This window comes from Cetorhinus maximus, chromosome 5 (genome assembly GCF_964194155.1).
Source record: "Cetorhinus maximus chromosome 5, sCetMax3.hap1.1, whole genome shotgun sequence".
NCBI lineage: Eukaryota > Metazoa > Chordata > Chondrichthyes > Lamniformes > Cetorhinidae > Cetorhinus > Cetorhinus maximus.
The window spans coordinates 116,387,047-116,401,334 of NC_135883.1; the positions used below are offsets into that span (position 1 = coordinate 116,387,047).

At 39.9% G+C, this 14,288-nt stretch overlaps 1 protein-coding gene across 3 annotated transcripts in view; it reads left to right on the forward strand.

Moving 5' to 3' along the window:
- Positions 1-14,288, forward strand: part of map3k5 (mitogen-activated protein kinase kinase kinase 5) — a 189,076-nt gene that overhangs the window by 34,242 nt on the left and 140,546 nt on the right. For 2 of the 3 annotated variants that reach the window (XM_078542337.1, XM_078542338.1), the window contains 3 exons: positions 1,144-1,167; positions 8,937-9,130; positions 13,537-13,705. In XM_078542337.1, the coding sequence (XP_078398463.1) occupies positions 1,144-1,167; positions 8,937-9,130; positions 13,537-13,705 (387 nt within the window). Of the gene's footprint in view, positions 1-1,143; positions 1,168-7,519; positions 7,645-8,936; positions 9,131-13,536; positions 13,706-14,288 lie in introns of those variants that run through there. The other variant, XM_078542339.1, reaches the window with a different exon arrangement.

Here is a 14,288-nt window from a genome sequence, read left to right on the forward strand (position 1 = left end):
AGGAGCGACCCTGTGGACAGATTTGGAGCAAGGAAGATAATTTTTAAATTGAGGCATTTCTTCACTAGGAGCTGCTATAGGGCAGCAAGCTCAGGGTTGATAGGTGAATGGTGCATGGGTATCAGAGTTTTGGATGACCTCAAGTTTACAGAAGATACAATGTGGGAGTCTGGCCAAGAGTGTATTGGAATAGTCCAGAGAAGAGGTAACAAAGTTATGAATGAAGGTTTCAACAGCAGATGAACTGAGGCAGGGGCAGAGTTGAGTGATGTTGTGGAGGTGGAAATAGACAATCTTAGTGATGGCGCGACTGTGAGGTCGGAAGATTATCTTGGGGTAAAATATGACATCGAGGTTGTGAACGGTTTGGTTCAGTCCATATTAGTTACCAGGGAGAGGGATGGAGTCAGTAGCTAGAGAATGGAGAAATTTAATGTTGCCAACATGGCTAGTACATTATTCAAGTGCACTGGCACAAAGTAGCCACAGTAATGCAGTTTAAGGTGAAGTAAGAAATTGCGTTTCTGCTTTGTTTTCTTGGGAAGTCTCAAAGTGCTTGAGAACTAATTAATTGCTTTTTGAAGCAGTGAAGTGTAGCCATTATCACCAAATGTGTGCAGAAAAGCCAAGAAATTGGGAGAATTCTGCTCATCTGCTTAAATCAGTGGAACAGACAAAGGGCCTCAATGGAACATCGTACCTAAAAGATGGGGCCCAACTAAACCTTATGCTCAAATCTTGGAGTCAGGTTTGAACTCGGAAGTTTCTAACTCAGAGTGAGAGTGCCACCAACTGTGTCAAGCTGATGGTTCATTTTTCATTACACCTAGAAAATGTATAAAAATATAATTCAAAAAGTTTTTTTAGTAGCATTATATGGACAACAAAGTGGATTTACCTTTGCACAGTTAGATCCTGATAGAAATCTTCAGCAGACCAAGGTCCTCTCTCATATCATCTTTTAACAAACTAGTTAGAGTAATCACACTATATTGTAATGTTCTGAAATACAGAAAGTGGTAGCTTTATTGTGCACTTCCTCTGTGTAGGGGTTGGGTTGAAAGTATCCCTTTATTAAACAGGTTGAATAGTTTTAAGTTTTACATTAATATTATTGGCTGATTTTTCTTTGTCTTTTTACAGGAAATTATTTGTCAGAAGAAAAATGTGAGTACAATTTTTGCTTGATTCAAACAACAGAATGAAGCTATTTTGAGACTACTTCCATGTCCTTTTTGTACTAGAATTTGTAGTCTGGTGCATTTATTTTTCCATTTGAGGTTCTTGTTTTCCTTTCAAAGCATTGTTAAAGAACTCAGATAGAACTCAGGAAGGGAATGGAAGATTGGGTGAGGTGGCCAACACAATATAGCCTATTTTACACCCTCTCAAAAAGTTCACTTTACCCTAGGAGGTGAGAAAAGGCCTTACTTTGAGTTTTGCTCATGAACTAACGAACACCATTCGGTATTAAAAATTAGAGCAGTAAATTTCCATCAAAGATGAAGTAATTAGACTATCACTAAGACTCTCTATTTCCACCATTGCCCGACTCTGCCCCTGCCTCAGTTCATCTGCTGCTGAAACCTCTACTCCTGCCTTTCCTACCTCTGGACTTGACTTTTCCTGTGCACTCCTGGACAGCCTCCCATATTTTTCCTTCAGTAAGCTTGAGGTTATCCAAAACTGTGCTGCCTGTGTCCTTACTTGCACCAAGGGCCATGCAGCGATCGCTCCTGAGCTTGCTGCCTTATATTCAAGCAACCTGGACATTAAGCATAACCTGAGCTGAGTGCAGAAAGGGAATTCTGGCCTGCAGGGTGGCATACTGGTAACTGAATCGGTGTGATTTTCTGAAATAGAACCAGAGAATGCTGGAAACACTCAAGATTATGTAGCATCTGTGAGAAAGAAACAAAGTTTAATTTTCAGGTTGATGACCTTTTTCAGAACTTGAGCCTGATTTTTTTTTCTCTAGAAATAAATGGAAATATAACCTACTGGATTCTATTAATGCCCTGTGATCTTCTACACCAGACATATTTCTTTTTGGCCCCCTCCCAAATGGTAAAGACAAAATCTAATTATTTGGCCCACCTCTTTTTTTCTTTTGAATCTAATCTGATATACACCTTGTTTTTCTCCCCTCCTTCATCTCAGCCCATGCCCCCAGTTGTTTAAAGCTTTGATTTCCTGGTGCTATTCTCTAATCGCCCTCCATTCCAACACTGAAAACGTGGAGTTAGGGCACAAAATTTATAGATGCTGGATGTTTAGGTGATGGAGAAAATTATAGAAACCTAGAAAATAGGAGTAGGAGTAGGCCATTCAGCCCTTCGAGCCTGCTCCGCCATCCAGTATGATCACGGCTGATCCTCTATCTCAACGCCGCACTTCCACTCTCTCCCCACACCCCTTGACCCCTTTAGAGTCCAGAAATCTATCTATTTCCTTCTTTAAATATATTCAGTGACTTAGCCTCCACAGCCTTCTGTGGTAGAGAATTCCATAGGTTCACCACCCTCTGAGTGAAGAAGTTTCTCCTCATCTCAGTCCTAAATGGCCTACCCTGTATCCTGAGACTGTGACCTCTTCTTCTAGACACCCCCAGCTGCATCCAGTCTGCCCAGCCCTGTCAGAATTTTATACGTTTCAATGAGATCCCCTCTCATTCTTCTGAAATGAATACAGGCCTAGTCGACCCAATCTCTCCTCATATGACAATCCTGCCATCCCAGGAATCAGTCTGGTGAACCTTCACTGTACTCCCTGTATGGTAAGTATATCCTTTCTTAGGTAAGGAAACCAAAACTGATCACAATACCCCAGGTGTGGTCTCACCAAGGCCCTACACAGTTGCAGTAAGACATCCTTGCTCCTGTACTCCAATGAAGGCCAGCGTACCATTTGCCTTCTTAACCGCTTGCTGCACCTGCATGCTTGCTTTCAGTGATTGGTGTACAAGGAAACTCCAGTCCCTTTGTACATCAACATTTCCCAATCTATCATCATTTAAATAATACTCTGCCATTTTGTTTTTCCTAGCAAAGTGGATAACTTCACATTTATCCACGTGATACTGCATCTGCCATGTATTTGCCCACTCGCTCAACCTGTCCAAATCGCCTTGAAGCCACTTAATATCCTCCCCACCACTCACATTCCCACCAAGTTTCATGTTGTCAGCAAGCTTGGAAATATTACATTTGGTTCCCTCATCCAAATCATTGACATGTATTGTGAATAGCTGGGGCCCTGCGGTATCCCCACTAGTCATCGCCTGCCATTCCAAAAAAGACCCGTTTATTCCTACTCTCTGTTTCCTGTCTGCTAACCAATTCTCAATCCATGCCAATATATTACCCCGAATGCCATGTGCTTTAACTTTTCACACTATGTGGGACTTTATCAAAAGCTTTCTGAAAATACAAGTACACCACATCCACAGGTTCTCCCTTATCTAGTCTACTAGTTACGTCCTCAAAAAATTCTGGTAGGTTTGTCAAACATGATTTCCCTTTCATAAATCCATGTTGACTTTATCTAATCCCGTTGATATTTTCTAAGTGTCCTGTTATCACATCTTTTATAATAGACTCTAGCATTTTCCCTACTACTGATGTTAGGCTAATCAGTCTGTAATTCCCTGTTTTCTCCCTCCCTCCTTCTTTGAATAGTGGGTTTACATTTGCCACCCTCCAGGACTGTCCCAGAATCTACAGAAATTTGAAAGATGACAACCAGTGCATCTACTATTTCCATGGCCGCCTTCTTTAGTACCCTGGGCTGTAGATTATCAGGCCCTGGGGATTTATTGGCTTTCAGTTCCATTAATTTCTCCAACAATATTGTTTTTGTAATACTAATTTCCTTCAATTCCTCCTATTCACTAGACCCTTGGTTCCCTAGTATTTCTGGGAAGTTATTTGTGTCCCTCTCCTTGAAGACAACTAAAGTATTTGTTTAATTGTGGTGCCATTTCCTTGTACTCTATTTTAAATTCTCCCTTTTCGGACTGTAAGGGACCTACATTTGTCTTCACTAATCTTTTTCTTTTTACATGCTTATAGGAGCTTTTACAGTCCGCTTTTATGTTCCTTGTAAGTTTACTCTTATACTCTCTTTTCCCCTCTTAATCAATCTCTTGGCCCTTCTTTGCTGAATTCTAAACTGCTCCCAATCCTCAGGCTTGCTACTTTTTCTAGCAACTTTATATGGCTCCTCCTTGGATCTAACACTACCCTTAATTTCTTTTGTTAGCCCTGGTTGGGCCGCATTTCCTGTTGCACCAGAAAGGAATATATAAAACTGTTGCAATGCATACATTTGTTCCTTTAAATATTAGCCATTGTCTTTCTACCGTCATGCCTTTTAATGAAGTCCCCCAATCTATCTTAGTCAACTCACACCTCATACCTTCGTAGTTTCCGTTACGATTTAGGACCCTAGTTTCAGATCGGACTACTTCACTTCCCATCCTGATGAAGAATTCTATCATGTTGAGATCACTGTTCCCTAAAGACCCCGTACAACAACATTATTAATTAACCCCTTCTCATTGCACAATGTCAAATCTAGGAAAACCTGTTCCCTAGTCAACTCCTTGACAAAATGGTGTAAAAAACCATCTTGTACACACTCCAGGAATTTATCCAAACAGTTGCTAATTTGGTTTGTCCAGTCTATTTGTAGATTAAAGTCACCCATGATTACTGTAGCACCTATGTTACATGCATCTTTAATTTCCTGTTTAATGCCATCCCCTACCTTACCACTACTGTTTGGAGGCCTATAGACAACTCCTACTAATGTTTTCTGCCACTTGTTGCTTCTTGGCTCCACCCAGACTGATTCTACATCTAGATTTTCTGAGCCAATGTCCTCTCTCACTATCTCACTGATGTCACCCTTTACTAGTAACACCACACCACCTCCTTTTCCTTTTTGCCTGTCCTTCCTAAACGTTGAGTACATTTGGATATTCAGTTCCCAGCCTTGGTCACCCTACAGTCATGGCTCTGTAAACGCGATCATATCGTACATGTTTACATCTATTTGCGTGTTTAATTTGTGTACCTTATTGTGAATGCTGTTTGCATTCAGATACAGTACCTTTAGACTTGTCTTTTTAACATTTTTACACTTCTTTTTGTATTATGGCCCCATTTGCTGCTAGCCCTTGTTTCCTCTGCCTTTCACTTTTGCTTTCTACTTTTCTGTCTTTCACTCCTATCTTTGTTTCCATCTCTTGTGTCTCCCCACTCGGATTTCCATCCCCCTGATTTGACATAACTTCTGTTTTGATAGCAGGGATAGGATTTATATAGAGATTTCTATTTCAATTTCTATCAAATGACACAGGAATGTGCAAACCAAACATCATAAGAGAGAGCGAGAGATGTCCATATTCTGTTAGAAATTGCGAACAGGGGAGTTTTCCCCAATGGTAGGAGTTTATCCATTTTCCCTCACTTCTTTATACAGTGCTTTCTTAATACAAGTAAAAATTCATAAGAGCGCTTCAATTTTCCTAAAATTGATCTGTTAGTGACAATCCAAAATGTAGGTTTATTGTAAGTTTCTTTTCCAAATGAAATATGGAATTGGGAAATAACTTCTTTTATCCAGATTGTCGTTGGAGTAGTTGAGGTGAATTTATAGGTGCATTTTTAAAGGGAATCTAGATAAGTATATGAGGAGAAGGAAATAGAGTGTTAAGCTGATAGATGGAGGAGGCTTGAGGGGAGCATAAATGTTGACGTGTACAGTATGGGTTGAATGGCATGTATGCCATGTATACTTCTGTATACATGTATACGGCATGTATACTTCTATTTATGTGAAAGGGCCCCTGACTCTCATTAAAAAATTTTAAAGCAACATATGAGACCTCAACAGACCACTACTAGAAAATGCCATGTTTTTAAAGGAGCACTGTACTGCATTTAAACTGCAGCTATTGAAAATTAATAGCAATTATGTATTGATCTTTCAAATGAAAATTATAGTTCACTTCTTCATCTCTAAGTGCATTAAAAGATATTTTTAAAGTATGGAGCGAAAATAGGCCCTCTTGGCGAGTTTACCATATACCACATGTGCAACGTTTCTTTTTGCTTAATTAACTGAAGGAACGTTTTGCAAAGTTTTCCATGGCTATCCTATTGTTCGGACCACTTACCAAACAAAGATGAGGGGCGCCATGTTTTTTCTCAATAATGTTATGCCCTATCAGGACCTTCATCGAGCCATATAGCCTTTTAGATTGCAGGAATTTCTTTTCTCACACCACCCCTTGCTATGATGAAAAGCCTATGTATTTCAATTTTAATTCTTTAGGTTCTATATCATCCACCGAGCTATTTATTTATATATGGCAGCCTTTACAGAACAATGTCCTTGGTCCTGAAATTCAGCCTTCTCTAAGATTATCAGCACCATGGATGGGGGGGGGAAGAGACCGGCTTTTCAAGCACACAGTTTAAGCCAATTCTGTCTGCGCTACTCTTTTGTCTTTATTAGAAATAAAAGTCATGTAAAAACATATCTATAGTCTTACAAATGCTATGATCCAGAACTTTCACACTTGAAGGCCACACAGTTTGTGGTTTCAGTGGGACTAGTCAAAATGTAGTATAATGTTACCAGCTGCACTCCACAGAGATATGATCTAACTATGCTCAGGAGCTCCTTAAAGTTTACTTTCATCAGTTTTGGCAAGTACTAATGCCTGTAGGTCTTATTCAGTCTTTCCTCAGCTCATTTGACATTACACATTAAGGAAGTATGTTCCCAATACTTTTCCTTACAATGCATAACACCTTACATCTTAATTGAATTTTATTGACCTAATTTGAAAGAATTGTCTAAATTCTTCTAACTCGTTGACTGTGAATCAAACTTAGCTAGGGTAACAACGGCCTTACATGTGTAACTTTACTCAAAGCTCTTCAATGTATTATGTTGGGTAGTATCAATATTGTAAGGTTTTCACTCATCTGTGAGTATATGTATGTTGCCTGCACATGCACAAGTAAGAGGGGTTTGGGCACAGCACTGCAAACACTGAACTTGAAAGGATGAAATTGGCTGCAATGAAAATGAATATTAGGTGTGGTATAAAATGAACTACCAATTTGCTCTAAGCCTGCTTTGCATGAGTGGCGTTGACTGATTTCACTGCCTCAGTGTTTTTGTTTTGGTCTATCTGCTTTCTATATCAAAATGTCAGAATTTGTGATTATAATGAGCTTGTAAATGATTTATTTGAGTGGTATTTCTGACTAATATGACTGCATATTTATGCTTGGTACCCATGAAAGATGGCAATCCTCATTTTGTTTTTGCTTCCAGTGTCTCCATCAAATATTTCCTGGTCAGATTTGGATCTTTTTACTGGTCCAACCATGTCAAGAAAATGTGGCATTTGGATCAGAATTCTGCTTTCATGATAAATCATAGTGACTAGTATGAAAACATTGAAAGCTTGCAACATATCTCTGTTACCTCGACTGCACTGAACTGTAAATTCTGTCTAAAAAGGCAGACACCATAACCTCTGTTTGGTTCTGCACCAAATGCTGGTAATGCTTCAAGTGCATTTGGAAAAACAAGATAACCTACCAGAAATGTAAATGTGTAAAGGTGATTATTCTCTTAACATGTAAAGTAGTGTATAAATAGCACAGCATGTTGCTCCATTATGGACTTCCTGTTTGCCATTTTACTTACCTGATCAGATGAGCATATAATTCTGCTTAAAGGTCATGTACAGAATAAGGAAATTGAGGTTGACATCTTTCTCTAGTGAAAGATAACCCTCCAAGATTTAAATTAAAGCAATAGGTTTTTGCTAAAATGAAGACTATTGCAAGAGGTTTTCTGCAACATCTGAGACTATTCTTGTAGTTCATAATTGTATTTAGCTTTGCTTACAGAAGTAATTTCTGTAGCAGTCTTACTGGATCAGAACTGAACATTGTGTCCAGTTGATAAATGCCATATTTATGGATGCATTGGTTAATTCTCCTATAACATACTTAAAAGTAAGAATAGATTCCTTTTGTTGAAAACCAGCATGTATAATATTAGTGTTTTTATATTGTTGTCTTCTTAAATGTGCCATTGTGCTTCCCGGAAGTATTGTGCAGTAATGCTGTGTACAGTGCACCTTTAAAAAATCAGTTCATGGGAGGAGTAATTTCAAACCTACCTACACAAATCCATAAATTAAGCTTTACTATACTTGCAACATTCACTTAATGTTCACATATTGCTTAAAGGCAGAAGCTAAAGTCTTATTTGTGGTGATTTTTAACTGTGGTGTTTCTCCTTTTGTAAATAAGGCTGATTGTGAATTCAAAACAAGGTTTAAAATTCATTTTTTAAAATCAACTTTAATCTCAATAGAGATTGAATCCAGGGTCTGCATTTGATGCAAGCCACACGTGAGACTGCATTTTAAATTGATGTATTTTATTCACTATTAGGGACTAACTCTCATACATGTAATCGGCTTCTTCCTGCTACAACTTGATGCTTGTCTGCATTCCAGAAGAAACATTTAGCCCAGTGAGCTTACTGTGATCTCTTCAGCGTTTCTATTAAGCGCGGCAGTGATTTGGTTGTTTTTCAGGACACCTGGCCAGTAATTTCCTCAATCTATGACGAAACCCCCTTGGAGGAAGCCACTTGCCGTGTGATGTTTTGTCCTGGTGGCACTGGGTAATCTACTGGTTCATTTAAAAATAGTCCCCATCGCAGTGGAGCCCCTGTGAAATTCTGTAATACACTTTTCAGTGACAGAAACATATGTCTCAAAGTTACGTTTGCATTGTTTGGATGTGAAGAAATGGTGAGGGGCAGAAAGAGTAGACTTGCTATCAGATTTAGTAAGATATGTTTCTCATATGGTGCAACTATGCCTTTTGTTACAGGCGTCCTGTGGAAACTACAGCTTTATTCCATACATGGTGACTCCACACAACAAGGTCTACTGTTGTGAGAGCAGCTACATGAAGGGATTGAGTGAGTTAATGCAGCCGAATTTTGAGTTGTTGCTTGGGCCTATCTGCCTGCCGTTAGTGGATCGCTTCGTTCAGTTGCTGAAGGTTGCACACGTCAGCTGCTGGTAGGTGTTCTTTACACACAAATATCATGTTTCTGCACCGAATAAAAGTTTGTCCATATTTAGCTACTTTTGTAAAATAGGCTTGCTTGTTCAGCTATTTGTAATTGTGTGTTTATTGACTCAATTTTCCTCTGTATCGAGGCAGTATTCCAAAGCCAGAGTAGTCCGTTCTTGTTTAACTTTGAATGAATATCCATGGCAGGTGGAAGAGAATGTCCTGAGATGGCGACAGCTGTAGGTTTTTATAGCTTTAGTACAAAAATATTTTTTTCTTCATTGGCGTTTATGATCATATCAAATTTCGTTTGCATGATGTGTGGTTTTTAACCCTACCTACACTACAGGATCCTGACTGGTGCACCTAGGTTACTTAGTCGTCCACCCAAAGCTGCCTGGTTCCTTTATGAAACATGCAGATTAGGCATAATCATGAAGTGCCGACTGCAATTTTAGTTCTGGTCTGAGTAGGAAACTTGATCATGATGCAGGTCAGAAGAGGACCAGGAAGTGAAGAGTGCCTGGCAGACAGGTTTTGTGCTTATCTTTGTGGGACCAGGAGGAGCAGAAGTACTTCCTCAGGCCCCATAAGGATATTTGGATTTCTCTTACCTTGGACTCCCCCTCTGCAAGATCTTCATGGAATGCGCTTCCCAACACCTACCTGCAGGCCTACGAGTAACCATCAGCTGTCTGTTTTTTTTTTCAAGACAGTTAGCAGCTCCCTGCTCATTCCGGGTGGGAAATGAACCAACTATGAGACTTGAGAGTTAAAGTAGCCATGCCTGTTTTCTGTGAATGTGAGTTTCTGAATCCTCTGGCCAACTGCCCACACACAATCCAACTGGGCCTGAATTTTTCTGTCAGCGGGTGGACTCAGTGGGCACGGGTGAGAGCAGTCGCCGAGCTGCCCGCGATTGGCTCCACGCCACCATTTTACGAGGGCAGGCCAATTAAGGCCCGCCCAGTGTAAGACACGAGCACTACCTGTGCAGGCAGGGGGAGGAAGGAGAGTCGGGGCCAGCGCTCTTTCGCACACGCGCGCGATAGAGCACTTCAATATCTCTGAGGCACGGAGCTGCCTCAGGGAGATTGAAGCGCTTTTGAAATAAATAAATAAATGGATCAAAAATTTAATTAAACATGTCCCCTCATGTGACTCTCACATCAGATGGGACATGTTTTTACATTTCAGAATTTTTTTTAATATAATTCGTAAAAGCTTTAGGAAACCTCATCCTGCTCATGGATGAGGTTTCCTAAAAAACGTGAAGGCTGCTTGGCCTTTTTGCCTGCCCGCCAACCTTGAGGTTGGACGGGCAGTGTAAACAATGACCTTAATTACTTCCTTGATGGCCTTAGTAGGCTGTTTAAATATGACGGGTGCACAGCTGACCCCGGCGCGCGCCTCCCGATTGAAACATCGTGGGACAGTGTGATGATGTCAGGACGTATGCCTAACGTCATCGCACGTCATTTTACATGCCAGTGTAAAATGCCTGCTCCTGCCCGCCGACTGAAAAATTCAGGCCCTGGAGTTTAAATTGAGGCCTATATTTCTGTTATCGCAACTTTTCTTATTCTGAATCATCATGTAAGGCAAAACCAACTAACAAGGAATAAATTTCTGCATTTCTTAAATAAAACACAAAAACTTCACTTCTATATTGTGTTCCTTCATTGACATCATGTTCTAATGGTCAAAACTTCTCATAATTATGAAAACTGCACAAAACATTCATTTGATAAAATTCTGTAAGTGTAACAGATTTTGAAATGTGTTTGACCAAGGTCTAAATGCTTATGTCTTTTACTGGTTAAAATGTTGAATGTGTTACAAGATAATTGTGCTCCGATATAGCTAGGATTATACATGTTCTTAAAATTGTAAATGGAGCTCATCAGGACTAAGACAAAAAGTTAACTTTACAGTGCAAATTACAATTTTAAGATTTAAAGTCCAAAACCTAAACATAAAAAGAAAAAGTCAAATTTGGTGTATTATATACAAGCATTATATGCAGTAGAGAAGGCGAACCTTGATTCTAATTCCAGTCTGATGTTCCTGTTTGTGCTTCCCCTAGATGGCACAGTGCCAGGCTCTGGGTGTAGCTTTGAACAGAGACAGAGTAGCTTGCTGGTTCGAGGAAGGAAAACTAGCATGACTTCTCTTGTGGTTAGTTGTTTATCTTCCCAATAGGAGTCCAGAGTACACTGCAGTTGGAGCATCCAAGCTCTGCATGTTTCTTTTTAGTAAAATTAGTCATGCCAATTTTATTTCTAACTTTAGGCACAGGATGATATTGTTGAGCAATTTTAAAAATTGTGTTTTTCCTTTTCCCGCAACCTCCTCCCCACCCCCTCCAACAACCTACATCATGCCATATGAACAATTTAAAAATACACCAAACTGTGAACGCCTTTCATGAGTATTTCCTTCCAAACTTATTGTTTGAAAATCCCTTTCTATTTGTGTTAGTAACCTCTGCATATACAGTAGAACAAAATTTCAGTTCAACAGTTCACATTGAAATATCTCAAAACAATGACTTACTTTGAAGTCTGTGACTTTTGTTGGGTAGGTGAAAGTACTTCATTAGTTGTGAAGCGCTTTGGGAGATCCCAAGGTTAAGGAAAATGTTTCTAAATACAAATCATTTTTTTCTACCCATAAAATAATCTTATTCACTGCGACTCATCATTGTATGTGTCAGCAGTCTGAACACATTTGATTGGCCAGCCGCCAAACCATATTAACAGTAGTTATTTTGGATTGATTAACATAACTGGTTCATTTAGCAGGAGCAGAAGTTGCTATTCCAGTAGCTCAATGCTTAATATAGGAATGAACCTTGGAGACCAGGAATTTCTTGGGTTCATGTGCTGGTGTCTGTTTAGTTTTGTTTAATTCTTTCATGGGATGTGGGCACCACTGACAAGGCCCGCATTTGTTGCCAAACCCTAATTGCCCTTCAACTGAGTGGCTTGCATTGATGTGGATCTGGAGTGACATGTAGGCCAGACCAGGTAAGAATGGCAGATTTCCTTCCCTGAAGGACATTAATGAACTAAATTTTACAACAATCAATGAGAGTTTCATGGTCACCATTACTGAGACTAGTCTTTAATTTGAACCCCAGAGCATTAGCCTGAGCCTCTGGATTACTAGTCCAGTGAATTACCACTACACCACTGTCTCCCACTAAAAGTTTGGTGATCTTAGCTGGGGTAGTAGTGATCATGCCACTGCAACTGGTCTTTTCACCTTTCTGAAAAAGGAAAAAGATCAGCCAGATTTCGCATTCCTAACCATTCTCCAGTGACCCCTGTGGGATTGTGCATATGTGGACATTATATGAGCTGAGAGTTGGACTGTGCTGTGATGGCCCCCCTGTTTGAATAACCAGTTGTCATTGCTTCTCTAAGCTCACACATGGAAAATAGCTACTTGGGTCATGTGCCAGAAAATGAGCAAGGCCTGTGAACCAATGCTCCGGTATGAGTTAACATCTTCAGGAAAATGGGAAAAAAACTGCAGGAGACAAAGAATTTCAAATTTCTTTGCAACGGCTACAAGGTGGGAATGGGGTGGTGGAAGGAGTGGGATAAGCAGGGCAAAGCTGTTTTTAGCCAAGATGAATGGCTTGTGCCATTAGATACCTATTGTGATTTAACTAGATGGCTCCATTTTAGAGTTGGAGACTTTGTGCTAATTAAAACACCTTCTTGTCATCTAATTTTTCCATTAGCTGGTTGTCCCTTACTCTAAGCTTCTAAATTCTTCTCCACGGGTTTCTTATAAAAATTACTTTGACACTTTGACTGTCGCTGGGTCAAAATCCTGGAACTCCCTCTCTAACAGCACTGTGGGTGTACCTACACCACACGGACTGCAGTGGCTCAAGAAGGCAGTTCACCACCACCTTCTCAAGGGCTATTAGGGACGGGCAATAAATGTTGGCCCAGCCAGTGACACCCACAACCTGTGAATGAATGAAAAAAATTAAATGTATTAAGCTGCCCTGTGTCATAATTACAGAAAATAACAGCAAGCCAGCTCTAGCATACAAAAGATTTTCAACAAACTTCAATCTTCCTCCTCTTACGTTAATTCTGCATTGCTGTTGTGCAAGAGGGATGAGTTGTTTTCCCTTTAGCTAGAGCATAACGTGGGATGTTTGTGAACATTCCTCTTGAGTAACAAAATCTGACCAAGATAAAGCACATCCGAAGTATTGGATGAGAAATATGTTTAAATGTTTGGATTGAATTCTCTAAGTCCCAAATTTGCTCTTCCTGCTGTATAGCATTCTCAAGTGATCCTTCATTTCTAATATGAGTGTATTTTCAAAAAGCAAGCTAGCGTGAGAAATATCGCCCAGAACATGATGTCTGTTTGTGCTTCACAGTCAGTATTTTCGGGAAACCATCCTGAGTGACATCAGGAAAGCTCGCGAACTTTACAGTGGTAAAGAATTGGCTACAGAACTAGGAAGAATAAGAAAACGCCTGGACAATGTTGAAGTTCTTTCTGCCGACATTGTCATTAATTTGCTTCTTTCCTACCGTGATATTCAGGTATGTGTTATGTGGCTGAAGATTCCCTGAGATTACAAAGCTGTTTGTTTTATGCCCAATTTTAAATCTGAGTCTGTCAAACTGGACTTATTTGTGCTGTGCTTTATATAAACATCCTGTTTACATGGATCAGATTTTTGCTGTTTGAATTACGTATTCTGTCCTATAAAAATTTTCTTTTTTAAAAAAAAGCCTAGAAAAAGGGGTAGAAGCTGATACATTTCATTCTTATTACCAGGGTGCAAAATTAGTTTAAGTGGGAACTACTTCAGGCAGTGATAAACTGAGCAGGCATTCCCTCTCCCTGACCTAATTGGGAGCAGGGGACTTCCAAGCGCCTGTCTAAAGCAAGCACTGGGCCAAAATGCCTGAATCAGGACCCAAATGTCAAATTCGGCAAAAACTGAGCAATGTGATCACAGTAGATGTCCTGCTCAGAGTTTTTAGCTCTTCGGGGAACTAGGCATCCATTCTGAACGGCAACACAAGGCCCCTAAAGGAGAGCTCATTTTTTTTTTAAATTACACAACTGAATGAGGAACCAAGAGGAGCAGGTAGTCTGCCTTCCTCTACAGCACCACTG